Genomic DNA, 27,652 nt, shown 5'->3' on the forward strand with positions numbered 1-27,652 from the left:
CACTGAAGTATCAAAATGTGGAACTAAAAACCTTGTCTGTGTCCGTTGCTCTTAGACACGTGGATGAAATGATCGTTCTGCCTCCCATGAAAGGGGGAACGCTTCCCTTGTTGATGCTTTCATGTGTGTTTCCATTGGTCTCGTTGCTGGTGCAGGGAGCTACTGGACACAAAACATGTTCTTACATTTTAATAATTTCTCTTTTTCGATTTGGAAGGGCTTTTGAATATAATTTCTCTATACTTTTGGTAAATTAAAGGCTAAAAATGCTTTTAGGATTTAAAAAAAATATATATTTTCAAAGGTAATGTCACATAGAGATTGTCGAGTTTCTAAGGTGGAAGCCATGAGAGCACTAGACAGGCTTCTCTTCATCCTCCACCACAGGAGAGAGGGAGAGAGAGAGAGAGATCAGGCGTTGTGTTCCTCGATAGCGCGACAGGGAGTGTAGTGTACATTTAATGGCCCATAATGTTTGGGCATGTAGCCCAACACCCCATCTGTATGTTGGGCTGCATGTTCGAGCACTGCAGGCCAAAGGATGGTGTGTTAAACTCAAGTCGCACTATAGAGGACCCAAATCCGAGAGACCAGTGCAGCATAAATTAATGTGTTCGCCGTTAGCCATTAGAGCATTGATATTATAGTGTGAAGCTTCAAGGTATATTATATTTCTTTCATAATTAGTTTTGTTGGATGTGCTTATGCAAGCCAAATATTGATATTATAATGTGAAGCTTCATGGTCCATTATAGTGATCCCCTTTAATGAGGGCTTTTGCAGGTGTGAATGATGGGACAGATCCATTTTTAAATTGAACTCCACTTTTTTCTTTTCTTTTTTGTCTGAATTGAAATCCACCTTACAGCATAATAACAACAACAATAATAACCAAACAGGGTTTTTACATTTTCAAGACTTTATTGAAAATTTTTATTTTATAAATGAAAATTAGAAAATGAGGAATGGAGAGAAAAAAAAAACTAAACCAAACGCTGCTTTACTGCTAGCATTTGCCGTTGGTGGTAGTAGTTATTGATGTTTTAAAAAACTCACGTGTGGATGGTGGTGGTGGTTGTTGATATTTTAAAGATCTCACAGAGATGTGGTGCGATTGCCGGTGGTTTTTTTTTTTTTGGCAATAGATTGCCGGTGGTTGCAGTAGTTGAATAAGTAAGCATGATTTTATGAAGAGATTTTTATAAAGCAATTGTATTTTGGGAATGAGGAGGGTTTTCTATTAGGGCAGTGTACATAGGAAGGATTCTGCACGATACACGAATATGAGGTAGAAAATTGTATCATCCATATAGGGACCACATGTAGCCCACGTGACAACATTTTACACATTAGAGTCCTTAATTTACATTAAAAATTATTTGGGCGAGTTTCATAGCCTTGAGAAGGTTCCTCAATAAATGGCATCCAATTTTTTCTGGGGTGATATTGATGGACGGTCTAAATTATATTGGATATCTTAGAAGCGACTATGTGTGGGGAGTGATCCAAAATGCCCTGTCCAGATCCTAGCTCGGGCGAGGGAGTGATGCGCGTTGGCTAGTGTGCAATAAGGAATTAAAGTTGCCCATTCCCTCACAATGCGTCTTTTGGGGGATTGGCAAGCGCTTAATCCTACAATTGGTATCAGAGCAGGTGGTCGCGAGTTCGAGTCTCCCCGGTGCCATGGGTGCTCTGTTATTGGGCGTGCATTTGGGGGGGAGAATTGTTGGGAGTGACCCAAAATGCCCTGCCCAGATCCCGGCTGAGGCGAGGTGCCCTGCCCAGATCCCGGCTGAGGCGAGGGAGCGATGCGCGCTGGCTAGTGTACAATAAGGAATTAAAGTTGCACCTTCCCTCACAAGGCGTCTTTTGGGGGATTGGCAAGCGCTTAATCCTACATTATGTTTATCAAAGGAGAATGGTGATTTGGGTTTTCGTGACACTTCACAATAGTGCTTTACTATCAAAGACTGCATGGCGCTTATGGTGTGATCCCAGTAGTGTTTTGTTTCATTTTTTAAAGGCTATCTACTTTCCTCATACTGATTTTTTGAGGGCCTCAACTAGTCATCGTCCAAGTTGGGGATGGAGAAACATTATGGAGGGGAAGCGGGTCTTGTGTGCTGGTCTATGTTGGAGGGTTGGTGACAGTGCCAATACTGATATTTGGCATGATGCTTGGGTGCCAACATTGAAGGATTACAAAGTCTCTACAACTCCAACAGATTTATCATGACCTTCGAAGGTTTTTGATCTTATTGATCACACTAATAGAACTTGGCGCTATGATCTGCTACAAACCTATTTTAATGATGCTAAAATTTGTGCGATCTTGAAGATTAATCGATCTATCTTTCCTCAAATGGACAAATTGGAATGGATGGGGAGTAAGAATGGTGTTTTTTCAGTACGAAGTGCCTATCATCTCCTCTCTAATAAGGAGTATGATAATCGTTTATTGGGTGCAACTTCTTCCAGATTACATTCTTGGAGTTCAATAGACTCAAGTGTTTGGAAAATCATTTGGAGTTGTAGAACCATGCCCAAGATACAATGGTTTTTATGGAGGGCTTGTGCCTCTGGCCTAGCAACTGGAGATGCTCTTGCAAGTCGTAATGTAAATGTTGATCCACTATGTGGTCGATGTGGTGATCGAGAAACTATCTCACATATTCTCTTGGGTTGTCCTTATGCCAGAGTGGTATGGTTTGGATGTCCTCTGGGTTCTATCTCGCCAACCATTTGTCATCTTTCGATTTCTGATTGGATTTCAGGTTGGAAATCTTTTTCCACAAGGGGGAAAAAGGAGTGCAGATCATTGATAACCCTTTCCAGTTTTATTTGCTGGTTTTTATGGTAATCACGTAATGATATGGTGTTTGGACGAAAGGTTTGGCATCCCAATGAAGTTATTGCTGATGCAGAGAAGGAGTTCCAGGAGTACATGTCTGTTCAAACTGCTACTGGTTCATCTAATACTATATCGACACATCTAGTGTCACACCAATGGATAGCACCCCATGTTGATTACGTTAAATGTAACAGTGATGCTAGTTTATCCTCAGTTACAAACAAATCTGGAGTTGGATATATTTGCAGAGATCACTGTGGTACGCCTTTATTTGCCTTCTCAAGTCCAATATTCTTTTCAGATTTATTGGTTGGTGAGACTATTGCAGTTCGGATGGCGATGTTGGAGTTGATCTCAAATGATTATACTCATGTCATGATTGAGACAGATAATCTGAATCTGGTTACGTATGTTACAAGTGGCGGTGGAACTTCTCCCTTGCACATTCGGGCGATTGTTGAAGATATCATACATTTATCTTCTTTCTTTGTATCTTGTAGTTTTACTTGTATTCAATGGGAGATTAACAGCGTGGCTGACTCCTTGGCTAGGAGGGCACTGTCGTTAACATGCACGACTGATTGACCCATTTCCACTCCATGGTTGCATGAGATGTGTTCATACTCCCCGCCATGAGCTTGCATGTTTTATCCTAATAAATTCATACTTTTTAACACACAAAAAAGAAGGTTCCTCAATAAAAAATGGATAAAGGTTGGGCATGCCGGCGATGTGTCTATCTGTTTCTCTCCCACCCCTGCCCTCCCCATCCTAGCCTCTCCATTGGCCACCACCGCTAGCTCCAGGAAAGCCAGCGACGTGGCCAACCCTCTCCATAAAAAATTTTAAACAAAATGTTCTTAGGGAAAAAGAACGGTACCTGGTTGCTTGGCCAATGTGGCTCCTACGCCTAGACACAGTACCACCTTGTCTCCATGGAAAGGTGGAAATCCCGCCTAGGTCAATGCTTGTGCAAGCACTTCCATTGACCAACGCACACGCAGGCTCTAAAGGCCCATACAACATTCTCTTGCCCTTGATCTTTTTATATATTACGTGGTGAATTGAGAAGTTATAACCTTCTTTTGATTAAACCTTGTCTTATTCTACCAGGGTCATCCATCAACGTTTGTCTGTTACATCCTTAAATTCTATTCCCAGAATCATGTTGTAAACCTTTCTAAAGTCCTCTGTGCTCTGTTCCTGTAGTGTGACCTGCATATCAGTGAACGGTTTTCTTTTCCTAATTCCTTTTCATTTTACTTTGCTTTTCCAATGAGAATTTTATTTGTTTATATATTTTGGTTCAACAGTGAGAATTTTGTTTACTTCACTTCTAGTCAGAGTATCAGACCAGGCATGAACATTGAACGCACCTCACACAGAAGTTTTAGTTTTTCAATTTTGATTTTATGGGATTTTCATTTTTTTCTATGAAGAAAAGCAAAACAGAAAGGACTAATAGCAGACTAACACCATCAGGTTTTATGGGGCTTCAAGTAGTAGTTTCAAACTTTAAGGGTGTCAAGCAATCGGGCCATAGTACAGGGGGTATCCAAGTAATTTATTTTTATTTTTATTAAAATTCTTTTTCTTTTCATTTTCTTTTCTTTTCTATCCAACCAAACAAAGTCTTAGAGAACATGTCAACAAATAATGCACATCGATTTTTCTGTGTGAGTATTTTCTTTCATGGATCATGGTGGGCACTTTCGCAATGTGCCCACCATTTTTCCATATATTATTAGTAGGTAAAGAGAACGCTACCTAGGCACATTTGGAGCATAGCCTCTGCATCCAGACATAGGGGCCTGTGGAATGACTGTCATGCCTTCGAACATTTTTGCTTTTCCATGGGGGCATGACAATCATTCTTTGCGTCCTTGTGTCTCGGTGCAGAGACAACGTACTGCACTGCAGCCAGATAGCGTTTTTTTACCCATAAGTTATTGTACACATTATACATAGGATTGGACTAGATTGGGCTCAGCCCAAGCTCGGCCCAGCCCAGACTCGGAACTGAAAAATTCCAACCCAAGCCCGCCCTTCGAGTTGAAACAAAGCCCTGTGATGGCTGATATAAATATAGCCACCGATATTGATATGAAGCAACCTCTTTGCCCAACTAAACAGATCTTAAGAGAGACGTTAACCAGAAGTAGGGCCTGCCGGGAGTGGACGATTCCGCTAATCTGATACCGATCCCTATATCCACGATGCTAACACGCAGCTTGCTTTGCTGAGAAAAGATTTTTTTTCCCCTTTAGATTTTGAGTCGTGGCCCCATGAAATGCAATGAATCTCGAGCACAACCCCATTACGTTATTTATCAGAGCTCGATCATCACCCCTGTGACACAGCTGTAGCACGCACAAGCAAAAGCTAAAACCGAACGCCAACAATCCCCTTTATTAATGAGTATTACTTAACAACTTCCGAGCAGAAACCCCACATCTGGCATTTAACACAAGCAAAGCAAATCAAAAGCCAAAACCAAATATGCTGCGGACAGGCAGAGAGTATTAGGTGAACAGAAATTTCCTCTTTCGGCCAATGGTTTGCTACTTGTGGGGTCCATTAAAGAGCCGATCCGAATCAGATCCACTAAGTATGGCGCTCGGTAAGGATATCAATGGATATTTGAAAATCTGTATTTGATTTACGTTCATATCCGTTTAGGAGAATTTGAAGCTGTCTAAAATTAATTGGATACGAATATGTTAATCCCCTTATTTGATCAATTATATTTCGATTAGTTTAGCAATTCAACGGTAATAAAATATTTAAAATATATCTATGTGTCCATCTATCCTTTTAAGTTATCTCATTGGATTTTGTTATCTTATTTTTTAATTTTATAAGCTAAGATAATGTGATTTTTTTTTAAATATTTTTTATTGGTTTATATATATTGTTTTATGCAATGTGATATATGGAATCACATATTTATGTGAGAAAATCAAAGATTAAGAAGAGTAGAAGAAAGGGTAGTTGTTGAACTCTCAATTCTCAACCCTAACCCTTATCATAAAAACGGTAAAGATGTCAACGGATAGTTGAAAATTCGTATTCGACCCGTGTTCATATCCATTTAAGAGAATTCATATTCAAAAAATACTATTCGGAAACTATCCGAATCCATCCGAAAATCGATAGGATTTTATCCAAATCTGTCTGAATATAATCAGATACGAAGATGATAATGCCACTATCCGATTGAATTCGATCCGTTTACATCTCTACGCCTCGGATCTTCATCCCCTGCAATTCCCTACCCGATCTAGTTCTCCTAGTGCCCCTAACAAGGGGACACGATGACCATTTCACCCTTGCTCGTACACTCTACCCGGGTGGAGTCCACTCCCTCTTATTACAGGCACTATGGAATTGAACCGGACAAGAAATTGCAGGAGATAATTTTCCCCATCAGGGATTACGATTCTCCTCTTCACACCCATTCCCAATTTATGCCACTAACACCCCAAATCCCGAATTTATGCCACTTCTTTATCTACAAGAAAAAAATAACAATTGAACAATTCTTATTACAAATACAATTACATAATTAGGATCATGTTAAACAGTACGTGGTTGGCAAAATGGGATGATGGATGGGCCACGATTGTTTTCAACTCTTCGACGAACGAACGATCCAGATTTATTTCTCTAGCGTGGGACCAAACTAGGTTCGTTAGTGTGTGAAGCAGCTACGTTGACATCCTCATCGTTGTTACCTCGTGGAAGAGGAGTCATGGCAAAGGAGGATAAGTCCTTCATCTGTTGGCTGCTCGGTAAGAAGTAAGTTGCTTTATTACTGTTCTTCTTCTTCATCTGTTCCCTTGTTGTTGTTGATGATGATGATGAGGAGGTCCCTTGTAATGGGACCCTCTCTACGATCTGTTTCCTCAGTATATCATGGAGTCTCCCGAATAGTTTCTGTTTCACCGTCTCGAATGCTCTATCCAGATTCTCGATCTGCATTTGATTCCCATCGGATGATATCCATTAGGTCACAATCCAATGGCTAAGATTCAACATATACTCCCTTCGAATATTGAGGGAATATTAATTTACCCAGCCAGCTGGACATTTACTTTTCTTCTATCGAATAAAAAGAAGAAAACAAAAAAATGCATGCAAGACACTTGCCTGTTCTGTGGCATTCACGTTGTACATAAACAGTCCATAGTATAGATCAAAGCTGTCACTGACCGTATTTTCAGTCTGCAAAAGCAGATAAACACGAATTAAATTTCTTGATTAATTAATTACTAGGAATTATTGCTTGCCCTGAAGCAGCAGAAGAAGAAGAAGAAAAAATAATTTACCAGTTGCAGGAGAGTCTCGTAGCCCTTGGTATTAATGGGTGTGGACTCCAAGTTTAGATGTGACAAGATCCTGCACATTATTATTACTATTATTATTATTAAACAAAACAAATCATGCATTTAAATTAGCATTAGTTTCTTAAACTTTTAAAAATGATCCAAATTTAAGAGAGAGGTTCTCTTACCTTCCAATGGTGTGTGTGATAAATTGGCTGCCCGCGGCATGCCGGTCGTGCTCTTCGCACGACATCTCCACCATTGTGCAACCCTGAGAGAGAAAAACGAAAATGAAAAAATATAAAACCAACCAAATCAATCTATGGACCGGTTCAGTAAGCCCATACAAATCCGGATTGAACCACCAGGTCTATGTTTGTCTTGAACTAACCTCCTGTTCAAAGATGCTCAAGAACTGCGCGCATTTCTGTTCCTGAACCGTGCTTTGGGCCATCCGGACCTTGTCGTAAACAAACGGTAATCCGGCCCAACCGTGTTTTCCACTCTCCGGTCCAAACATTGGGTGAGTACAGACAATACCAAATTCCGAGGGGAGTACCTGAGAGCCACCACTCCATGTAACTCATTCACATTTTTATTTTCGTGATTCCAACAAAATCAAGCCATTGATAGAGAATCGTTAAGATCTATCTTACCTCCAGGAATAGGTTTCTGGGGAACTGTTTGACCGATAAGACGTCGGCGAAAATGGTGTCGGACCTCAGCTTGTGCAGAGGAATGCCACGCAGCACCGTCTCCGTCGACAAGATAGAGCTGCACACCAGTATCACGTCCGGTTGCTCTTCACATAAGGCGTCGATGTTTCTGTTGGACCCACACGATCTCATTAAAAAAATATATATATATTGAAAAAGAAACAAGGGAATCACGAAACAACTTAATCCCGTGCAGCGAGAAGCACATGATAGTACTTGGGAAACTCACCTGTAGAACTCGATCCCGTTATGCTGACAGTATTCGGAGTAGTCGGAGCGAGAGGTGGCCAAGACAATGTGGCCCTGTCGCTTGAAGGCCTTGGAGATGAACTGCCCGAAGTTCCCGAACCCAATGATTCCAATCCTCAGAGGAAGAGAATCAACGGTTGGAGAATCCGAGCCCAGGCACGAATCAGAAGGACAACGGACCTGATTCAAGACGTGGGTTCGTTTCACTAGGACGCTTTGTAGCCTAAGTTTGCTAAATTTACAGATACTAGATCTAATGGAAGAGTTAGTAAAGGTGGTGGAGTTTGAGGCAGAGCTCTGAGGCAAGATTGCCCGCGTTTGGGCTTTGTTGTGGCAGGTGAGGGGAGAAGACACCGTCACCACTGCCGCTGCTGATGCCATTTCCGCCGCCCCTTCTGGTTGTGGCTTAGCCTTCGAGTCGAGAGTCAGAGACGCTTTGTGTGTGTTGTGTTGTGTGAGTTGTGGCCTGTGACCGGTGTGATCAGATCAGAAAGCTATTTATACAAGAGGAGATTTGTCCGTATTGACTAAGATGCCCTTTTCCACTCTATGGCCATTGTTGATTTGCGGTTTATCTTTTTATAAGTAAAATTTAGGAAACACGTTTTAGAGGATAACAAAAGAAAAACATTTGAAGGCATAATATGCATGTGTGTTGTGTCACCCAAGAGTTATTATTTTGCGAATCTGAAGAACATGGTTATATATTTTTCGAAAGAAATGATCTTTTTTAAATAGGAAAATTTTCACGTACCTAAGTACCTTCTCTCAGGTATCACGTAATTACAAAATCACTCTTAAGATTTGGGAAACTCCCGTGCCTCTATGAGGTTCTTAAAAATTAGCACATGCCCTTAGTCCGTTAGCTTAAGACTAACAGTATTAAAATCAAGGGGTAAACAAAAATGTCTTTGCAAGAAAAGAAAAAAAAAACTTGCATTAGGGTTTGAAAAAAAGGAAGATGAGTCGAAATTATATTTCCAAGAAACTGTTGGTGAGATATTATTCCTTATTTCATTACGTGAAAGTACACAATACTCAGAACAAGATGTAAGTGAATTGTCAGAACAAGATGTAAGTGAATTGTAAATTGAAAAAAAAAAAAAAAAAAATTCCTAAACATTTTGGGGAGGATGAGTTACACTTTTTTTCTTGTAAAGGTATTTTTATCATTTTACCTTTTGATTTTAACACTGTTAGTACCAAAATGGGAGCATATGTTAACTTTTAAAACCTCAGAAGGCACGCAAAATTTTTCAAAATTTAAGAATGTTTTTGTAATTACCTGATACCTCAAGGGAGATACATGAAAATTTCCATTTAAAATATATAGAATGGTAATAAATTCGGAGTCGTATACTAATTACTTTATTACGTAAACGACCTATTAAAGAGTCTTTTATCAAAAAAAAAAAAAAAAAAAAACCTATTAAAGAGTCGGGATTCGGGAATGAGAATCTCTCACACTCACGCTAGCTAACGGGTTCCTCGTGGGATACTTGAGAATGAGAGATAATGTGACACGCTATGATCGTGTGGAAACTGGATGGTATGATATGTATGGGTTTATGAATTTTGACTTTTTTCTAACACAATCATGCTGTCGCGTTCATATCTTTTCAATGGATTTACGAAAGTACCCTTCCATGTCCTAGACATGGCACGAAGTTACAAACACTTTAACACTTTCAATACAATAACTTCTTTTGGAATCTATAATGTAGGAGTGTCAATTGGTCGGTTCGGTTCAGTTTCAGTTTCGGTTGAGTTAGTTTCAGTGTGAGAATGGTAAATCTGAAATCAAATCAATAAGGAAAGTTTGGTTTTGGGTTGGCTTCGGTTTTAGCCCCGTTTGGATTACAAGATATTTCGATTTCTTATCTAGGGTAGATCGGTTTAAGTTCGGGTTTTGATCCAGTTTTTTTATTGGTGTCGGATTCTTTTAGTTTGTGGTGTGTTTCGGTTCGTTTTGAGGTCGTACTACCCCAATTTGAACCTGCTCAATAAAGCCTCAATTCGGTTTAGACCGATTTACCCGGTTTGATCCCAATTTTGGAAAATTTTATTATGCAACCAGAAAAAAGGTTCTAAGCATTCATACAAGTGCTGGGTTTGGTGGTTCTCCCTTTCACATTTATCCATGGGCCATGAACATTTTGTATAGGAATTGACAAGGTTTTGGATGTCGCTTGAGAATTCAATATCTTGATAGTAAGCAAAATTGAGAAAAACATCAATACAATCCATTGCACATATATATAATAAGATTATGAAGCCATGCATATTATTAGGTTAACCATCTGCAACCATCCGATTCATATATATATATATATATAAAAACATACCATATCCTGTATAAGTCTTTAAGAAGAAAAAGCTTAATTTCAACTTGTGAGCTGAGCCTCATTTAAAATATGACATCTGCTTTATAGGCTACACAGAAGCAACCCTAATTACCTACCGTAAAGGTTTTTCAAAGTTTCTTTGAATAATGGACATATGGAAATGGAGCCTAAGAACAGATCGATCATCGATGTTTCTTTTATTAAGAAATTGCAATAAACAAGTACTCTCGTATTGACCCCCCCCCCTTTTATCAACTACATTTTGGGTAGTGAGTCAAGAAGCGTTGGGTTGTTTTACTATCATGTATTTTGTTTTATGAGTTCCAATCATTTTGAATTTTGAATTAAGCTTCTCTATCAATCATTCGATGAATGAGTAATCTGATGTGATGCCTAGGCGTTGAGCGCAGTACGATGACCGCTCAACCCCAAACTACATAGGAGCGATCCCCCAGCGTAATAGGATTTTTTTTTTTTTTAATAAATTCCAATGATGCAAGAGTTGTCCGTTTTTGTATAATTCGATCATTACAATTGGTGGGACCTAGTGGGGAAGGGTGAGACTTGAGAGAAACCTCTACTCTTCGAGCTAAGAGTACGTGAACATATGGCTCACAGCCATTCAGATTGAATCCAATCAGGACCCATATATATAGAGTAGATTCCATCAGAACGATTGTAAGCCATTCTCGTATATCCACGTACGTCATCGTGAGCCCAGCCCAACTCTTCTTCTCTTCAGGACGAAGAATGCACGTGGGCTCTCTGATTGACAACATATTACCACTTAATTGACACTCATTTTGTCACCTGAAAATTTATATTTTGTACATGTTGGTTGGTTGTTAGAAATTGTATTGATTAATTAGTTGGTCACCTCCATGGGTCCATGCCATTTTCCCAGCCAATTACAATAGCCATATCCATATCCGAATCCAAATCTCCCCGATCTTTGCTCGCTGTCTGTCTTGGTTGGATCATGTTTTAACTTATAAAACTGATTAGATCATCCCGCGGTGTAGCGTGGATCAATTATTGTACATGCATTAAACAGGGAACCAACGATTTTATAATATAAATTCTAATCTGATACGGTTTGTTGTCTGATTGGTGTGGATTATGAATTATAGTTTATTCGGAAAAGAGTTTACATATTAGAGGAAAACAAAAATTATGGCCCAAATCTTGTTCATACTTCAGACCAGATATACATCTTGAGAAAAGATTTTATCTAGTGGTCTGCATGGCATTTTTCATTTGTGCTACATGGAAGGGTGATATAGTAATATTGACTAGAACTCCAAAAAATGGTGTGAGTTGGTTTTTTTATTTTATTTTGGTAACGCATCAATTTTATGCATACCCTCAATCGTAAACGTTCCTGTGTAATGACATACCCTGCTCACATATGTCATGAACCCTCGGTGATCCATGCATCCTCTTGGTAGTTCTAATTTTTCAGTACTTTATTTTTGCCATATGATAAATTCCATTTAAGAAGAAACTTAATAATCAGTAGGAGAACTTAGAATCTACCTACTCACAAATTTTGGGTTATTCCATCTAAATTACCATATAACAGATACCTAAGAGCCATCAAGAGATTCTTTCTAGTAGGTTGTGAGAATAGTAAATTTTTACGGTTCTTCAGAGTTGTCACGTACATTAAGGTCTAGGAACTATGAACATGACTCCCAATATAAATCCAATGGAGATTAGTCAAACCATGAGGATGGGTATGAACTCTGTTCCACCCACCTAAACTGGTTTCCCTATCTATTAAGTATTTTTATTGGATAATAAACACTCTAACTGTAAACGTATGCATTACATTAAAATCCATATAATATAGGAAAATAAAACACAAAGCCATGATGATTGAAATGACAAATATTTAACAGAGGAAAGAGAGAACATACCTCTACATGAAAAATATCTATGAGAGCAAACATAATCTATTGTTATTAACTTTAAACATCTACTAAAATCATTCTTACTTAGATCTACCTATGATGAACATGCGTGAATATTGATTAAAGTTAAACCCCAAGTGTAGTATATCAAAATGTTACTCCTAAAATGATCAAAAGGGTATAACATGACTAAAAACATAAAAGCCAAGGGATTAAACCATGAAGAGAACATGAAAATCATATAAATCAATTAAGAGAGAGAGGTGTAGTGAAATTAAATCAAAGAAAATTCGAACAATAGGGAACATAAAATATGATGAAAATGACAAATCGAAGCCACAAGAACTCAATCTACACTAACGAAATAATGAAGGAAAGAAGACTTTTACAAGACCAAATTAAATCCTAACTAAGATTATTAAATTGTCAATGCTATGAAATCATGGTTAAAATCCATGCAAAACTTGGATTAAATTAAAATAAAAAAAATAATAAAAAGAATACCGCCATTGTCTAGTGAGGTAGTGGCTATATACTTTGATACCAAGACCAGCCAATAAACTCAAATCAACTAATTAATGTTCAAACGATAAAAGAAGGTAGAGAAACATATCTAGTTGAAACAAAAACCAAAACTTTGGTGGAGAGTTCGTTGGGCAAATGTTAAAGAGCAAAAATCAACATAGAGAGAATACTATTCCAAAACGCTCTGCAGAAGGGGTCTCTTGCACTCTCTAAATGTTGTTTTGGACATGGGGTAAAGGTTTTTTTTTCACAGTGTTGGGAGATTTATCGACCTCTTAGCTTCGTAAAGAATCAAATTTCACTTAAAATTGTTGGTTTTGGATGATAATTAATGAGTTAACGATCAATGGTCAAAAACAGGTGTGAGACGTTTAAAGATCATCCAAGGTCATTAATCATTCTATTGACCCGGCCAACCTTCTAAGCAGGATTCCAAATGATTTTAAGATTCATAAAGGTCTCTTAATTAGGCCATAAATTGGACTTTTCCCACTGCTCGACAGTAATTGTTCATCTCGCCTATCATTCCTCTATGTGACAAAATAAGGTGTCTATTATAGGGGTGCAATTTTGGCTCTGTCGGCCTGAACCTGTCCTGAGCCCGAACAAAGCCTGGGCTGAGATATTTGGCCCTAAGGGCGGGTCAAGACTTGAAATTTCTGGCCCTGAGTCAAGATTGGGTTGGGCTAGGGTTGAGACCTCGGGCGTTTTAAGTTACTCTAAAATATATATTGATATAATATATATATATATATATATCATAAACTTTAAATGTCACCCTCATTTTTATTATATAATATATTATATATGAAGACAATAAGTGATATAATACATTTTATTTTACGTAAAATTGATAATTTTCTCCCCGACCCAGTTCAGCTCATGCATTTCCTTCCCTCCCCATGATCAAGGCCAATCAAGGTCATCTCAGCCCGACCCTGAGGGCGGGTCAGGGTTGGATTTTTCTGGCCCTGAGTCAAGGTTGAGTCGGGCCTGGGCTGAGCTAAAGGGCCTTAGGGTTGGGCTAGGGTTATATAAAGTCCGGCCCAACCCGACCCTGTTGCAACCCTAGTCTATTGCTTATAGTGGTTCGGACAACTCCCTGCATCCATTACCAAGGCTTCTTAAGCACTTGGATTTCCACCATCTCAATTGCTTTCCAGGAAAGCGGTCTAACCTTAACATTATAGGTTTTTGCAAAGCTTCTACAAATCAAAGGTGTTTTCCTAGCCTCACACCAAAATCCGACAATGTCACCTTCGTTAATTTTCTTGTGAAAGGAAATTACAACACTTTCAATTGAGAGAAGAAAAAATATATCTCTAGGAAGGTAAATTGTAAGCTAAAGCTCAAGATCGATCTCTCACACCACTGTAAAGCCCCAAGGTTAAAAGAATATTCAATTAAATCTCAATAAAACAATGTTGTTAAATGTTCTTACGATTCTCCCGCAATCCCCCCTTTAAATAGGTTTCAAGTGTTAATACAGATCCGAGCAAGAACATCTAAAGACGATTACTGAAAGGCCAACAGACTCCAAACAGTAAAAAACTGATATATTGCTTCCTGATGTATTATGCGGTAGATTCCATGGATTACAAAGCCGCCTTAACGCTTTTGTTTAGTGAGTAACAACTACGTACGACGGTACTACCCCACTGTGTAGATCACAGTTCTGCATACGAGCCGCAAACCAAAACCAAATATGGATTTCTATGTCCAACAGAATTAGTTTCAATTCTCCCGCCAAGTTAGAAGACTGAAAAAGTGGGAAAAATCAAAGAAAAATAACCGTATTTAATGAAAGAACAGAAATACTCTCAGTTTGTCTCCTCCTTCCGTCTGAAATCTGAATGTTTCTTGATTTAACACGACCTCCGAGGTATATGAGGAGCGAAAGATGGAGTAGCAGCAAGAGCAAGAAGAGCAAGAGATTTTTCCCCAGTGATCACATTCATGACTTTCCGCTTCTTTCGAACTTCCGGTTTTCCGACGATTTCACGAACAGTAGAAGAGGTACAATTCGTGCGTTGATCGAGGATTAATGCATGTTTCCCTTTCCCTGAACTCAATGTTTCCACAGACTGAACTGTACATTCCTGCCAATCCAGGGTGCAGAGATCTTTCATCACCTCCTCGGTCTTGTGGAAAGCACAAGGTGAAATCGTGTCTTTCATTTCCAGTGTCGATCGAAAAGGTACCAGCAGATTGATTGTGCTGATCGAATTGGCGAGAAAATCCTGAACAATTAAACGCAGAGGAACAAAAGACCAATTAATTCAGTCTTACTAAAGAAGAAGCAAGATTTATGAGAAACAAGTTGCAACGAGAAAGATAAATGCGATTCCATTCTCACCTTGGGATGTCTATGTACTTTCGCAAATCCGTGCATATGTATGATCTGTTTGGACAAGCACGATTGAACGGGTTATATTGATATAACACTCAAGCAACACTGTACAGAATACTGAGAAATTTTGAGAACCGAATATAGTATTTCTATCAAACCAAATACAGATCCATAAGAGATCGCTACTTTTCAGAGTCTAACAAATACTAGAAATGAAAATTGAGCTTCTAATTTTATAGAAGAGACTAAATCAGATCTTAATCAAAACTCACTAAAACCTACGATAGCACGAAGCAAGAAAAACTTCGAGAAAAATAAGAGGAAAATTTTAAGATGGATAGATCTCCGTAGTCCCTACAACGAAAGGAAATTTATAGAAAGACAGTGATCGGTGCAAAAGAATTGAAGCTTATCCTGAAGAGATCAGGATTCCAAAAAAAGATGCATTTCTTATGATTTAATGGCGGAAAAGAATTGAAGTACTGAAGATTTTGAAAAGGATAAAAGTAATACCTGATTGAGCTGATTGATGCTGAGATCGTTCTCGTTGCGATTTTCCAGGAAAGTCTCGTAGTTTTCGAGCCACATCTTCGTTTTCCCTCTCATTTTTTATTTTTGAAGTTCTTCCTTTCTCAATGTTAACTGTGAAATGTGAATGGAAGACGACGCTCAGTCTTCCCTCCATCGCCTCATTTTATAAGGCTTTTCATTTTTCTTTATGACCAATTTACCCTCGTTCTTTTCTACCATTTGGTGACAATTTGGGTCTGGAATTGGGGCTGTCCTAACCGTCTCACTAAAACCTGGTACTGATCCGTCCGTTTAGTAGGGCTCTTGGAGCTGATTTTGGCATGATTTCTAGTTGTATATTGTTTGTTTTATTTTTTTGGAATTGATATTGTTTGGTTTTATTTTTACACCTTATTTCAGTGAAATAGAAATCAAGTGGAAGGAATTTTAAAGAGTTGAGGAGTTTTTTCAGAATCCATTTATTTAATTTCACTTTTGCTCTTTAATGAGCACATGGTTAATTTGATGGGCAAAATAATAATTTTATATTAAAAATAAAAAGCCAAATGTTCTCTGTATCAGGGGCGCAGGCTGCACCCAGACACATGGGGTGGGCAAAATGACCCCCTGCCCCCTTGAATGGCAGGCTCATGTGTGTGGGCACAGGTTGCGCTGCGGCACCAAGAACATTAGTCGAAAAAAAAAACACCACACTTCTTCTTCTCCTAGTGGTCTCACCATCACCACCATCCTTCCCAAAGAAATATAGAGAATTTATTCTCATAAATTGAACTACCAAGTGGATTTTTTTATTCTTGGAATATTTTATATTGATACAACCAAACAATTTCAGTTTTTTGACTAAAAATCTATTTGTTAACTATTTTCATGAAATCAATCCGAAATTGAAATAGAAAATTATACTGAATTTGGTCTAAATAGAATTGGACGGTTCTGTGACTGATTTCCCAGTGAGTCTATAACTGAAAGTCCTATAAGGAATCGACAAGAAGTGAAACCATTAGAACCCGTTTAATGTGATAAAATTACTTTTGGAGAAAGTTCCTACATGGGCAATATAAGAAGGAATCTATACACTACAACCAATGAGGGGTTATAAAATGGCAATTTTCATATCGGGCCTACATGAGGTCCACATGGTCAGGATAGGAAAAAGAAATGTGTTGGTCCCACTATTTATTATGTGAGGAGAGTATAAAAAATCTGTATAAAAGCAATGGGTCGATGCTCTCTATGCCGCAGCTTAGACTATGCCAACACACATACTGGTGGTATTTCCACCATTTAAAGGGTGTGGGATAGTCATTTCGCCCACCCCACCCTGAGAACAATTTCCCAAAAGTAATTTACCAATATTTTTCAACTCATAGCTTGGGGAGCCTTGTGAATGGGATGTACATAGGAAAAAAAAATCCTCTAGAGTGTCTTATTCTTGCGGTGCCTTGCAGTTTGGGCATGAGAGCTCGACGCATGGAAGATGTGACATCCAACATTGCCAAACCCAGAAGAAAAGAAAAAAGAAAAACACGATCAATCAAACTCACATTGTTGGATGAAGCATCTTCCATGTGTCGAGCTCTTAGCTCAAACTACTGGGCATCACAAGATGAAGGAATTGCAAAGAATTTTAATCTTGTACATAGAGTCATAAACGGTGGGACACACTGACATTTCTCTTTCTTATCTTGACCATGTGGGCCTCGTAAATCCATTATGGAAGATATTATTTTCCAACCTCTCATTGGTTGCATTGCGCAAAATCATTCCTTCATACACTGCCTTTGTAGTTTGTAGTAGGAAACCTTCTCCCAACTTTCTCTGTTTTTTTTTGTTGGTAAACTCCCAACTTTCTTATACTTCTAATGTGATAAATCGAAAGTTGAGGAGGCTTCCTTTCCATCTGTTCTTGAAGTGCGGCAGAAAGCTCAGTTTGGTTTCTATACTTGTGTCCTTTGAAGAATCTAGGGTTTTATGATTTCTTTGCCACAGAATGGAGGCATTTCGTTTCTATTATTGTTTTTAGTTCGTAGACTTATTTGATTTTACCCCGTTCGTTTTGGGTCTGTGACAGTTGATTGAGTCTCTGCTTGCAGGTGTTGGTGTTCACACTGCGGTAGCAGTATTTGATCACCTACAGTTTACTAATTTCCACCTGAAAGATCGAAAGGCACTCAGAGAAAATAAAATCATGGTCTTCTATCTCTCTCTCTCCTCATTTGGATTATTTGCTTTATATGCCACTGCCTACCATTATTTTACGCAGTAGCCCTATTTTGTTACAGTCAGGCCGCAAAGAAACAGTACTTGATCTGGCAAAATTTGTTGACAAGGGCGTCCAAGTGAAGCTAACTGGTGGAAGACAAGGTCAGCTCTAATCTCCTAGATTGTTTTCTATTTGTATTTTCTAAATTATTTTTGGTGGTAGACAAGCAGGTTTTTGTTAGTTCAATTGTGTGCAAAGGGATGTAGTGTGGAAACTAAGGAGTTAATGGATGAAACTTTGGACCTATCGTTGGTAATTTGGATGCCATTGCGAGTTTACTGCGTAGAAGGATAACCAGCTCAAATTCTTTTTTAACTTGTAAATTTATGGTGCATAATTTCAAATAAGTTATGATGCTGGAAGAACTAGAATAATGGGTTCTCTTTGTACGAAACATGTATGAATTACTGCTGTGATAATGTCCCAAAAATAATACATAAGTTTTTTACATTGCGTCAAGGAAATGGAAACAGACTACTGATATTAAGTTCATAAAAAATCAAGCTTTTGACAAAATTTACCTTCTTTGAGGAACGATATGAACTTTACGAAGTAGTGTTTCCAGCTGCATTTTTCTGATGTAGGAGAGTTTTGGATTTTTATTTTCACTAATCATATGAAATTAGAGAATGAGGTTTGGGATTTGTTTGGAAGCCATGATGGGTTGAGAGGTCCAGAAAGAATCTAGAAGCAAATAATGCTTGAACCACACTTTAGGACCAGGATCAAATCTAAGAAAACTCGAGTATCCATATGACCAGAACTAAAGTAATTTGGGAGTTTTATATATCTCATAAGCAGTGGGTGAGCCTTGGCGCAACGGTTAAGTTGCGCTATTGGAACCTGTTGGTTGCAGGTTCAAAACTTGGAAACAGCCTCTCCTGCAAGGCAGGGGGTAAGGCTGCATACATTTGCCCCTCCCAGACCCTACAGTAGTGGGAGCCTCGTGCACTAGGACACACTTTTTTTTCTCTTTCTATTTCTCATAAGCCAACTGTCAGATCAAGCACCAAATCTGGTCGAGTGTAAAGTGTTATTAAACAAACTCTAATCTCATGCTCAAACTTAAATCACTCTCACAGTCTTAATAAAATAAACAAACTCAAAACAGTACTCTATCTAGCTATTAAGGTGTTATAATCTAACTCAAACTCTAATCTCATGCTCAAACTTAAATCCGCAAATATGAGCTTATAAATTAGGCCTGCTACAATGTTACCCATCAAAATAAAAGGCTCAACCTATCTTACCCAAAGTCTATTTTCAGCTCATTCTACTCCTAGACTGCTGCCAGCCCCTTGTGGGCCTCCCATTCTTGCTACTAGGACTTCATAATGGATCATGTCAATCCATCCAGTCCAATGCAGCTGCATCGAGCCAATTCCCAATTTCTTTTTCAAAGGGACAGGGTTTGAATTCGTATTTCTCGATGCCTATCTCCATAAATATGACTTATATTTGGAACAACTTGTAATACCAGATGAGAGTATTGAACCTTTGCCTTTTGTGTGGTGTGGCTCCAGGCAACATGGGGATGCATCTGGTCTAGATTTTCATGTGGTTCATTACCACCCTAGGAGCAAAGACTCGTGCAATTCCTGTCTAGCCCCCTCTGAAGCTGATGTAGGATACACTACTTCTCTATCTTGTCTCCTATTTATATGTTATGCTTATTAATTTTTGTTGTAATTTGGGTTCAAGGGTAGTATATCTGTAATAGGGGTATTATTGTCCTTGTACTCATTCTGGAATGTTCTCCCATCTATTATAAATAAGAGGGCTGTGAATATCAATGTCATAAGCCATTCATTCATTATTTCCCACAATTTTGTTTATGTTATTTCTAAATCTCTATTATTTCTTTGATTATTGCCCCATTTATCACTCCTGCCGTAGCATATTTGAACAGCTCTGGAATGCTTTCCATTTGTGTATTAATTTTAGGAAAACGAGTTTTCTTGTGTTCAAATGTGCCTTTTCTGTTTGGTGAAACCCATAATATCTTTTTTAAATTCAATTATTGATGGCCTAAAACTGCTGTTTATTGATTTATTTAATTGTAAGATGTTTTGATTTATAATATTTCTGTCAAAAGTTTCTGTTTTTTTTTTCTTCATTGAATGTAACTAAATGGATGGTAGGTTTTCTCAATGCAATTTCTTCTTGTTGATATGATATTTGGATAATGGCTTGTGAATTTTGCATATAAGGTTTTAAATAAAAGAAAGTCAAAAGTCTTCTTCCTATATGTAGAATCTGACTTTGTATTCTTTTGTATTATAGTGACAGGGACTTTGAAGGGATATGACCAGTTACTAAACCTCGTGCTGGATGAAGCTATAGAGTACCTAAGAGGTATTTATTTTAGGTTTTCTTGATTGTATTGTATATGCAGATGCACTCAAGAAGTATGTTAGGCAATCGTAGTGTCTCGTTGTTGATTCCTGTTCTAGCATTGTGAGAAAGAAATTTTGATTGTAATTTTGCTTTATCTTTTGAGAAGCAAAATTCTGTCGACCAGTTAATTACCAATAATGCCAAATAACCACGATTTTCATCCATGAAATTTTAATGATCATCTATATATGTTCGCTTCTTGAGTAACTGTTGTCTTGCCACTTTCTTTCTTGGTTTTTTTAGGTGCTCAATTTATATTCTTGTAGATACAAGCTCTTCAATATCTCATAGATTCTTTTGGATAATTATCAGAAGATTCAAAACCATTTCCATTGATGTGGATCAGGATGCTTTTATGAGTTCCACTTGTATTTGGTTCTTGGTTTTGTTTATTTTTTATTTTCTTAATTTTGGGTAGTAAGAGCATTTTTCATGTATTAGGTTTAGTAGTTTTGTTTGGGTTTGGATTTTAGTTTTAGTCAATCAATTAGATTACTATTTGGGGTTAGTTATTGCTTCTTAGTTGATGTTCTTACTTTGTTTTGGGTTGTCATCATTTTATTTTATAAGTCATAGTTGAGTCTAAGGCTGCGTACATTATGACCCTCTCAAGACCCTGCAGTGGCGGGAGCCTCGTGCACTGGGTACGCCTTTTTTTTAGTTGAGTCTAAGTCTATTTCCGTTACTTCTCTTTAGGTCAAATATTTTAACTATGTTTGATCCAACCTGAATTTGAGAAGGATATTTCAGTGGCAAGATCTTCCCTGATGAACATACAAATCTATTTAAGATGGAGTTGGATCAGAGTAGATCTTTCTTTCCATTTTATGCCCCTTAGCTGGAGATTTCAGTGAGAAGAAGAGAGGTGAGGGAAAGTTGCAGAATGTCACGGACTAAGTGTTGGCTCTATCGTGACCCTCCCCCATGCCCACAAGGGTGTGCGTGGCTCAAGGGGCATACTATGACCATTGTTCCAGAAGTGAGGTTGAAGTGGTGCACACTGCACAGGTGCATGGCTCATATGAAGATGATGGCATGGTGTTTTGGAGACACGCATGTGTGGGGCTTGAGGCCCTAGAAGGTGGCCCTTGTGCCTGTGAGGTATGGATGTACGCTTAAGGAAGGGGCATGCACATAGCCTGTGTGCTTAGTGGAGTGGGTGTGTTCATGGCCTGTGTGCCTAAGGAAGGGTGTGTGCATGGCTCATGTGCCTAAGGGGCACATGTGCATGGCTTGGGTGCCTAGTGGATGGTGCTCGTGGGCTACGGAGACAAGCATGTTAATGACCGTGGGGGCACAAGTCAGGACATGCTGGTGCATTGAGGGGAAGCCATTGCCTAATGGTGATTCAGAACATAACGATGTCTCCTTTTGGAAAAGTGCCAAAGGCTTAAGAGCGAGGGGTGGTGTGCCTCATCCCATTGGTGCCATGGCCTCTAAGCATGGCATCGTGGCTGGCAACAGGCAAAGCATTTTGGGCATCGTGACCAAGTTGGATTGCCACAAGGGTTAAATACTCGTGGCTTGACTTGAATGAGCCATTTGAGTTGGTCAACTTAACGGGAATCAATATGACTCGATCTGGAAACCCAAACCGAGATGAACCGGTCCTAAAACAGGTTTCTGATCCAAATGGGGTTGGTAGGGGATAATAATGTAATCTTTTAATTTATTTTGTTTATTTTAGAAAATTGGGTAACAGAGGATATGGTTTCATTGTTCAAGTTTTAATCTCCTAGTTGACCATGTTTCTATTTTCCTCTTGTATATACACATGTAATCTCAACATTGGAGTTTTAGAGATTGAAAAGTTTAGTGAGTTACAGTTGCAGTAATGTGTGGAGCCAAGGTCACTATGTGACATCCTCCCTTTTCCCTTCCTCTCTGGTAAGCCCTCACTTTTCCTTCCTATTTCCTTTGTTTTCTTCCACTGTTCTTATTTCTCTCTTTCCCTTCTGGTTTCTTCTTTCTTTCTTTCTTTCCCTTACCTGCTTCCAGTGACACCTATGACCAGTTTCAACTTGTATTCGATCTCTCTTCCCCCTTCCTTTCAACCTGGTTTTTGGGTTGAAGGAAGCCCTCCCCTGGGCGACCAACTCCCTGGAATCTCTGTGATGCAGTTGCTCTAGCCTGGCTAGACAAACAAGACCCACTTTGGAGGCCCAAACCAAGAACCGGTCCAACCCGTTATTTTTGGTCCAATCACAAGGGTTGGCACTTGGAAGCAGTAGTTAGTTATTTGGTTTGAACTTTCTTTCAGTTTCAGAGTTGGATTAGGAGTTAAGAGTTTTATATTCCAATTAGGATTCTTTGCTTTTCCCTTTATATAACTGCATGTATCCAACGTTGGACACAGATTGAATATTGAAATTGTTGGTTTGCTCAAGAGAGTGGTTATGCATCTGTGCTCCCTCTTCTCTGTCCTTCCCTGCAACTCTAAAATCCTATCTCAGGATTCTCCCTTCTCCTAACCGGTCCTCCACCACTCAGCCCCTAATCCCTTCCCAATTGTGAGAATCAAACCAAACTTCAGGGATGGTCATCTTGCTATAGCTGGACATGAGTTGCAGCAACTGTAGTTCATGTTTTGATCTTTGTTTTGGGTGCCCTTCAGTTGGAATAAATAGGCCAGGTAATAGCTATCTTCCCCTAGAGTTTCAGCCCAGTTGGAGCTTCCATTGACGAGTTCTCCTGTCTGAGTCAAATCCTCTTCCGCTGGGTTTTCTGTTCTTATCGAAGGTTGAAGACGACATGGTGACATTATATTATTTGTCACCAACTCACCATAGCCTCCTCTTTCCCAAAATACCTCACCCCTTCATCTTAAATTCTGTCCCTATCCTTATTTTATGTTAATGCCTAGTCTAACCATTCTCTTTAAATATTAATTCCTTTTGTGTCCCAGACCCTAGTTATCTACCAAATACCCTCAAATATTCTGTTTTTTTTACAGTTCTAAATTACAGAATTGCCATTGTTTTATTCCATCAATTTTACAGAGTCAAGTTGACTTAAGTGACAAACAGACTTGTGGAGTGCTAAAACAGTGGTTTGTCTAGTTCAGTTCGGCCGTTTATTTGAAGATGGGATCTACTTGAATTAGTTTGAGTTATATATCAGTTTAGTTTTTTCAATGGGAAGAGCTTAAGGAGCCTGATCGGAAATTGTGTGTGGTTGTTTTAGTCTCATATAAAACCCTTAATGTGATTTTCTGTTACAGTTGTGTTGAAGGAAAAAGTTCTGGAAAAATTCTGAGCATGTGTGAATGAGGTGTTATCTGAGCTTTAGTTTCTCTGATTGTGTGATATTTAGGTGTTTATATCTGTCTGCTTTTAGTATTTCTCTATTTCTAACTTAAAATGTTTCTTCAACCAAACCTTAGCCTAGCCCCAAATCTCCCCACCACTGACCTTAGAGTTCATCCTGCAGGTAAGACATTTTATAATGGGCCTGCAAAACCTATTGTGAAATCCAATTTTTCTGAGCTTGCTCAAGTGGTTAAGGCATATGTGTAGTCTTTTCCTATGACCTGAATACACTGCTTATTTTCTCAGCTGCAGGTCTAATCCCCGTTAGATTCAATAGAGCCCTCAAATAGAACTCTTTTTATTCCAAAGTTTATCCCTTTCTTTCTTGTTCCTTATTTATAAACACTAGCCTCGTTTTATTTGACCAATTTCCCTAATCAGGTCATTGCTGTTTTCTTTATTGGCTGCCTGATGTATCAGAATCATAGAAACTCCCTATGTTTGATAAAATCCCCAATTAATTTTCCAATTTATTTCCATACATCAGCCAACGTGGCTCTACTTTGCAAGTGACTTGGGGGGAAGTAGTCACTGGTTTCTACAGTTCTAGGTGGTTTATTTATTCACGCTCCAATGTTCTAATCCTTTTTTGTTCTCAAACGAGGAGGAATTGGAATGTGTGAACCACTGTCAATCTAGTAGTGTATGAATCATCTGTGTAGATCTTGCAAACAACGAGCCTCCACTTGGATGGTTCACCAATTGGACAGTCCTGGTTTGTGGGATGATGAATTTGGTAGATTCGTGTTACTAATTGAACGGTTGAATTGATCTCATCAGTATGATTTTCGAATCATGGTCCACCCAAGTGGTGATCAGAAATTATGAGCTTTGGGTGCATTATACCTAATGATGTTCGTTACTAAGGGTGTATTTGGGTAAGCTTCTCGAATTTTGCTTCTGGGGTTCCAGAAGCTCAGCTTCCAAAGACGCATAGGGATCCAACCAAAATACTTAGTTTGGAAACTTTACTGTCCAAATACTGATAAGCTTGGAAGACCACCTCCCCCTGTCCGGGCTTCTGGTGCTAAGTGACTGATTTTTCCAAACGAAGTCCTGTGGTTGGATCTTCCTTTTTGGACTGGAAGCCTACCCAGAAGCTTTCCCCAGCATGCACTAAGTGCATGTTTGGCATAGCTCACCGACATCCTGCTTCTGGGTACCAGAAGCTGGGCTTTTGGATGGCAAAAGAGTGAGACCAATAAGATTCCGTGCGTTGCAATCCTTTTTGCCACCCGCCCTATAAGTTCCAGCTTCTTGGCTTTTGGCGCTGGGGTTGGTGATTATTCCAACATGACCTCTCCTATTGGCTCCTCCCTATTGATATCCAAAATCACAGCTTCTGGGTTCCAGAAGTAGAAGCTCGATAGTCCATCCGAAATATACCATAAATGGTGTAGATTTTTCGAGTTAATCTTGTATCATTGTGCGCCCTTTGAATTGTGTGCAATACATTCAATTTATTATGCTTATTTTTTAGAGGGATAATAAAATCCTTAGAAAATCCATAACCTACAGACTATTCGTGTATAATAAATGTACTGGCATCTTATTGCTGTTTGCTCTTGTGGTGCAGATCCAGATGATCCACTGAAGACTACTGATCAGCACCGGCGTCTTGGACTAATAGTATGTTCTCTCACAATATTCCTAATTTACATCAATTTTCTTTGAGCAATCTAACTTATTTTGCTTGAAACACATTACTTGAAAATTTTGATGAACCGAAGGCAAGCTTAGGGCAGTATAAGTATGACATGCAAATCTAAATGATCCTATGTCACTGACAAGCTCATGGGTGCATAGACTTTGTTCTGAAAATCTCTGAGTTACTCTGCAATCAGAAATTATTTCTTTTTGGCAATTGCTTGCCAACTAAAAGAAGCCATCATGATAAAATGAATCAGTGGTGCTGCACTTAAATATTTCTGTTACTTTATTAAAAATAAATATAATATGTTGGATTTTTGGCTATTTTTCTCAGCTGCCTTTGCAACACAATCAGTTTACTGAAAATGTCATAATCCAATTATTTCTTCCCCTTAGCTCCACCCAATCACTCATTTTTTTTATTATCCCTATAATTCAAAAATCAGTTAGAATATGAAAGTCTCTCAATATGAGCATCATAATGAATGCACTTTTTGTATTAGAATATGAAAGTGGCTCGAGGGCGGGCCTTGCTGCAATGGTAAAGGTTGCTCCATTGTGACCAAATGGTCTCGGGTTCGAGTCTGGAAACAGCTTCTCTGCGAAAGCAGGGGTAAGGCTGCGTATATTATGACCCTCCCCAGCCTCCGCAGTGGCGGGAGCCTCGTGCACTGGGTGTGCCCTTTAATATGAAAGTGGTTCAATATGATCATCATAATGAATGCACTTTTCATTTATTTCTCTTTAATTCACACAAAATCCACTTCAGCCGAAATAGGTCATACGAAATCCATCTAGTTCTCGGTAAATTCATTAGAAATTAGTATCCCCCCTCCCAGGGCAATGCCCCTAGATTCTATCTTTTTATCCATCTCATAAGCATTTCTTTCTAAATTTAACAGAACCCTTCAACATCACCAGTTGCAATTTCTTTCCTTTTTTTTTTCCCAAGGGTAGTATCTTATCTTTTTTTGCTTTCTCAGCAAGTAAACCAGAGGGAAGGACATTAGCAGGAATAACTATATTATAGTTAATCCATGACATTGTCGATGAAGAGTATGGGAAAGAGGAAAATAAATGCTTCATACATGTTTTCCAGTCACCCTCTTGGCACTGTTGTCTGCTTTACAATTCCATGACCAGAGAGTAGTTACTCTTAGATACTCTACATATTTGGGCAATTCCTTGTCTATTTTCATTAACCCCCAAATATTATCTCATCCGGAGGAAACACAGTTTAGTCCTGTCTTCTGAGCCTTTGTTGAAAAATGAAAACCTCAAATAGAATACCTTGGTCTCAATCCCATCACAATTCTCAGAATCTAAGGTTTTATGGGAGCCTGGAATTAAAGCTAAAATAGGTAGTATCTCCTATCTGGAAAGAGCTCTTAAGAAATAAAAGAGGGATAGAAAAGGAAAAAGGGGGGGGGAGTAGATTAGAGAAGATTTTAGCAATATAGAAATTAGAGAGTAAAGAGGAAATTGGAAGAAAAATTGTAGAGGATTAGATTTAAGATTCGTTCAACCCGTTGGACTGGAAGTTGAAATTTCATTAAAATTCAGGGTGAAGTTTCAGTTACTAACCAGATCAAAACCTAGTCAACTTCCTGTATTTGAAAGCTTGTAAGCAAATGAACAACCAGTAGCATGGAATTGTTCTGAAGAGTGCCATGCCGTGAATCACATGGATTGATATATCTCGGGCATTTGCATGTTACGGCTATATGAGTGAAATAATTCAATGGATATAGTGTTTACATGTGAAATTATAGAAACCTCTCTGGCCACACAACTGGTTTTCTTTTCTTCTCCCTCCTCCCCACAACCCCCCCCCCCCGCGAAATAGTGAAATATGGAAAGAAAACTGTGATGCACTAGTTGTTATGACACAGAGAGGGAGAGAGAGAGAGAGAGAGAGAGAGAGAGAGAGAGTTTGTTTAGTGTTGATCATTATATTAATCTATATTGCAGGTTTGTAGGGGGACTGCAGTGATGCTCGTATCCCCAACTGATGGCACAGATGAGATTGCCAACCCTTTTATCCAGCCAGACGGGGCTTAGGTTCGTCCTCAAATTAACAATTGTGGTATGTAAAATCATGTTTGTTCATGAGTGAGGTGGGAAAATGGAAAGGGGAGAGGGGTATAATACAAAAATTTTATGCTGTGAAAACTAATTATATCTGAAATGAAATGATTCTGGCATTAAAATTTTTATTTTATTTCTTTT

General features: G+C 38.7%; 4 protein-coding genes and 1 long non-coding RNA gene across 7 annotated transcripts; 2 read left to right on the forward strand and 3 right to left on the reverse strand.

Annotated features, from left to right (window-relative positions):
* The first annotated feature begins 8 nt into the window (after positions 1-8).
* Positions 9-27,644, forward strand: LOC122651545 (sm-like protein LSM7). Of its 3 annotated transcripts, none has more exons than XM_043844963.1 (6): positions 9-17; positions 17,973-17,996; positions 18,088-18,169; positions 20,352-20,423; positions 25,350-25,402; positions 27,395-27,644. In XM_043844963.1, the coding sequence occupies exons 2-6, from the start codon at positions 17,994-17,996 to the stop codon at positions 27,482-27,484; spliced, it is 300 nt and encodes a 99-aa protein (XP_043700898.1). In that variant the 5' UTR covers positions 9-17; positions 17,973-17,993; the 3' UTR covers positions 27,485-27,644. The 3 variants fall into 3 exon arrangements, with proteins under 3 accessions (XP_043700898.1, XP_043700897.1, XP_043700896.1); XM_043844962.1 differs by lacking the exon at positions 9-17 and adding an exon at positions 17,669-17,827 and having other exon boundaries at positions 17,877-17,996; positions 20,358-20,423; XM_043844961.1 differs by lacking the exon at positions 9-17 and adding an exon at positions 17,689-17,827 and having other exon boundaries at positions 17,877-17,996.
* On the forward strand, positions 2,873-3,436 carry LOC122651019. Its single transcript, XM_043844362.1, has one exon. It carries the CDS (start codon positions 2,873-2,875, stop codon positions 3,434-3,436), a length of 564 nt encoding a protein of 187 aa, XP_043700297.1.
* On the reverse strand, positions 6,461-8,522 carry LOC122651020 (arogenate dehydrogenase 2, chloroplastic-like). Its single transcript, XM_043844363.1, has 7 exons — positions 8,122-8,522; positions 7,833-8,001; positions 7,568-7,735; positions 7,365-7,447; positions 7,180-7,249; positions 7,001-7,075; positions 6,461-6,826 (listed from the first exon to the last, which is right to left on the reverse strand). The coding sequence occupies exons 1-7, from the start codon at positions 8,520-8,522 to the stop codon at positions 6,518-6,520; spliced, it is 1,275 nt and encodes a 424-aa protein (XP_043700298.1). The 3' UTR covers positions 6,461-6,517.
* On the reverse strand, positions 14,790-15,953 carry LOC122651021. The gene is made up of 3 exons (XM_043844364.1): positions 15,788-15,953; positions 15,281-15,325; positions 14,790-15,164 (listed from the first exon to the last, which is right to left on the reverse strand). Exons 1-3 carry the CDS (start codon positions 15,878-15,880, stop codon positions 14,790-14,792), a joined length of 513 nt encoding a protein of 170 aa, XP_043700299.1. The 5' UTR covers positions 15,881-15,953.
* Positions 22,518-23,178, reverse strand: LOC122651546. Its single transcript, XR_006331472.1, has 2 exons — positions 22,952-23,178; positions 22,518-22,572 (listed from the first exon to the last, which is right to left on the reverse strand). It is a non-coding gene; the product is annotated as an uncharacterized LOC122651546 (long non-coding RNA).
* Positions 27,645-27,652: the final 8 nt, after the last annotated feature.

This window comes from Telopea speciosissima, chromosome 2 (genome assembly GCF_018873765.1).
Source record: "Telopea speciosissima isolate NSW1024214 ecotype Mountain lineage chromosome 2, Tspe_v1, whole genome shotgun sequence".
In the NCBI taxonomy this organism is placed as follows: Eukaryota; Viridiplantae; Streptophyta; class Magnoliopsida; order Proteales; family Proteaceae; genus Telopea; species Telopea speciosissima.

What these genes read in the sequence shown, in the direction of transcription:
- LOC122651019 (XM_043844362.1), top strand. Translation starts at nt 2,873, where the DNA reads ATGGTGTTTGGACGAAAGGTTTGGCATCCCAATGAAGTTATTGCTGAT.
- LOC122651020 (XM_043844363.1), bottom strand. Translation starts at nt 8,522, where the DNA reads ATGGCATCAGCAGCGGCAGTGGTGACGGTGTCTTCTCCCCTCACCTGC. An exon ending in CCAGAAACCTATTCCTGGAG is followed by an intron (nt 7,736 to 7,832) that starts GTAAGATAGATC and finishes GGTGGCTCTCAG; the next exon opens with GTACTCCCCTCGGAATTTGG. An exon ending in ACGTGAATGCCACAGAACAG is followed by an intron (nt 6,827 to 7,000) that starts GCAAGTGTCTTG and finishes AATCAAATGCAG; the next exon opens with ATCGAGAATCTGGATAGAGC.
- LOC122651021 (XM_043844364.1), bottom strand. Translation starts at nt 15,880, where the DNA reads ATGAGAGGGAAAACGAAGATGTGGCTCGAAAACTACGAGACTTTCCTG. An exon ending in GCATCAATCAGCTCAATCAG is followed by an intron (nt 15,326 to 15,787) that starts GTATTACTTTTA and finishes TTGTCCAAACAG; the next exon opens with ATCATACATATGCACGGATT. An exon ending in AAGTACATAGACATCCCAAG is followed by an intron (nt 15,165 to 15,280) that starts GTGAGAATGGAA and finishes TTAATTGTTCAG; the next exon opens with GATTTTCTCGCCAATTCGAT.
- LOC122651545 (XM_043844961.1), top strand. Translation starts at nt 17,777, where the DNA reads ATGATTTCTTTGCCACAGAATGGAGGCATTTCGTTTCTATTATTGTTT. An exon ending in GCTAACTGGTGGAAGACAAG is followed by an intron (nt 18,170 to 20,351) that starts GTCAGCTCTAAT and finishes TTTGTATTATAG; the next exon opens with TGACAGGGACTTTGAAGGGA. An exon ending in AGCTATAGAGTACCTAAGAG is followed by an intron (nt 20,424 to 25,349) that starts GTATTTATTTTA and finishes CTTGTGGTGCAG; the next exon opens with ATCCAGATGATCCACTGAAG.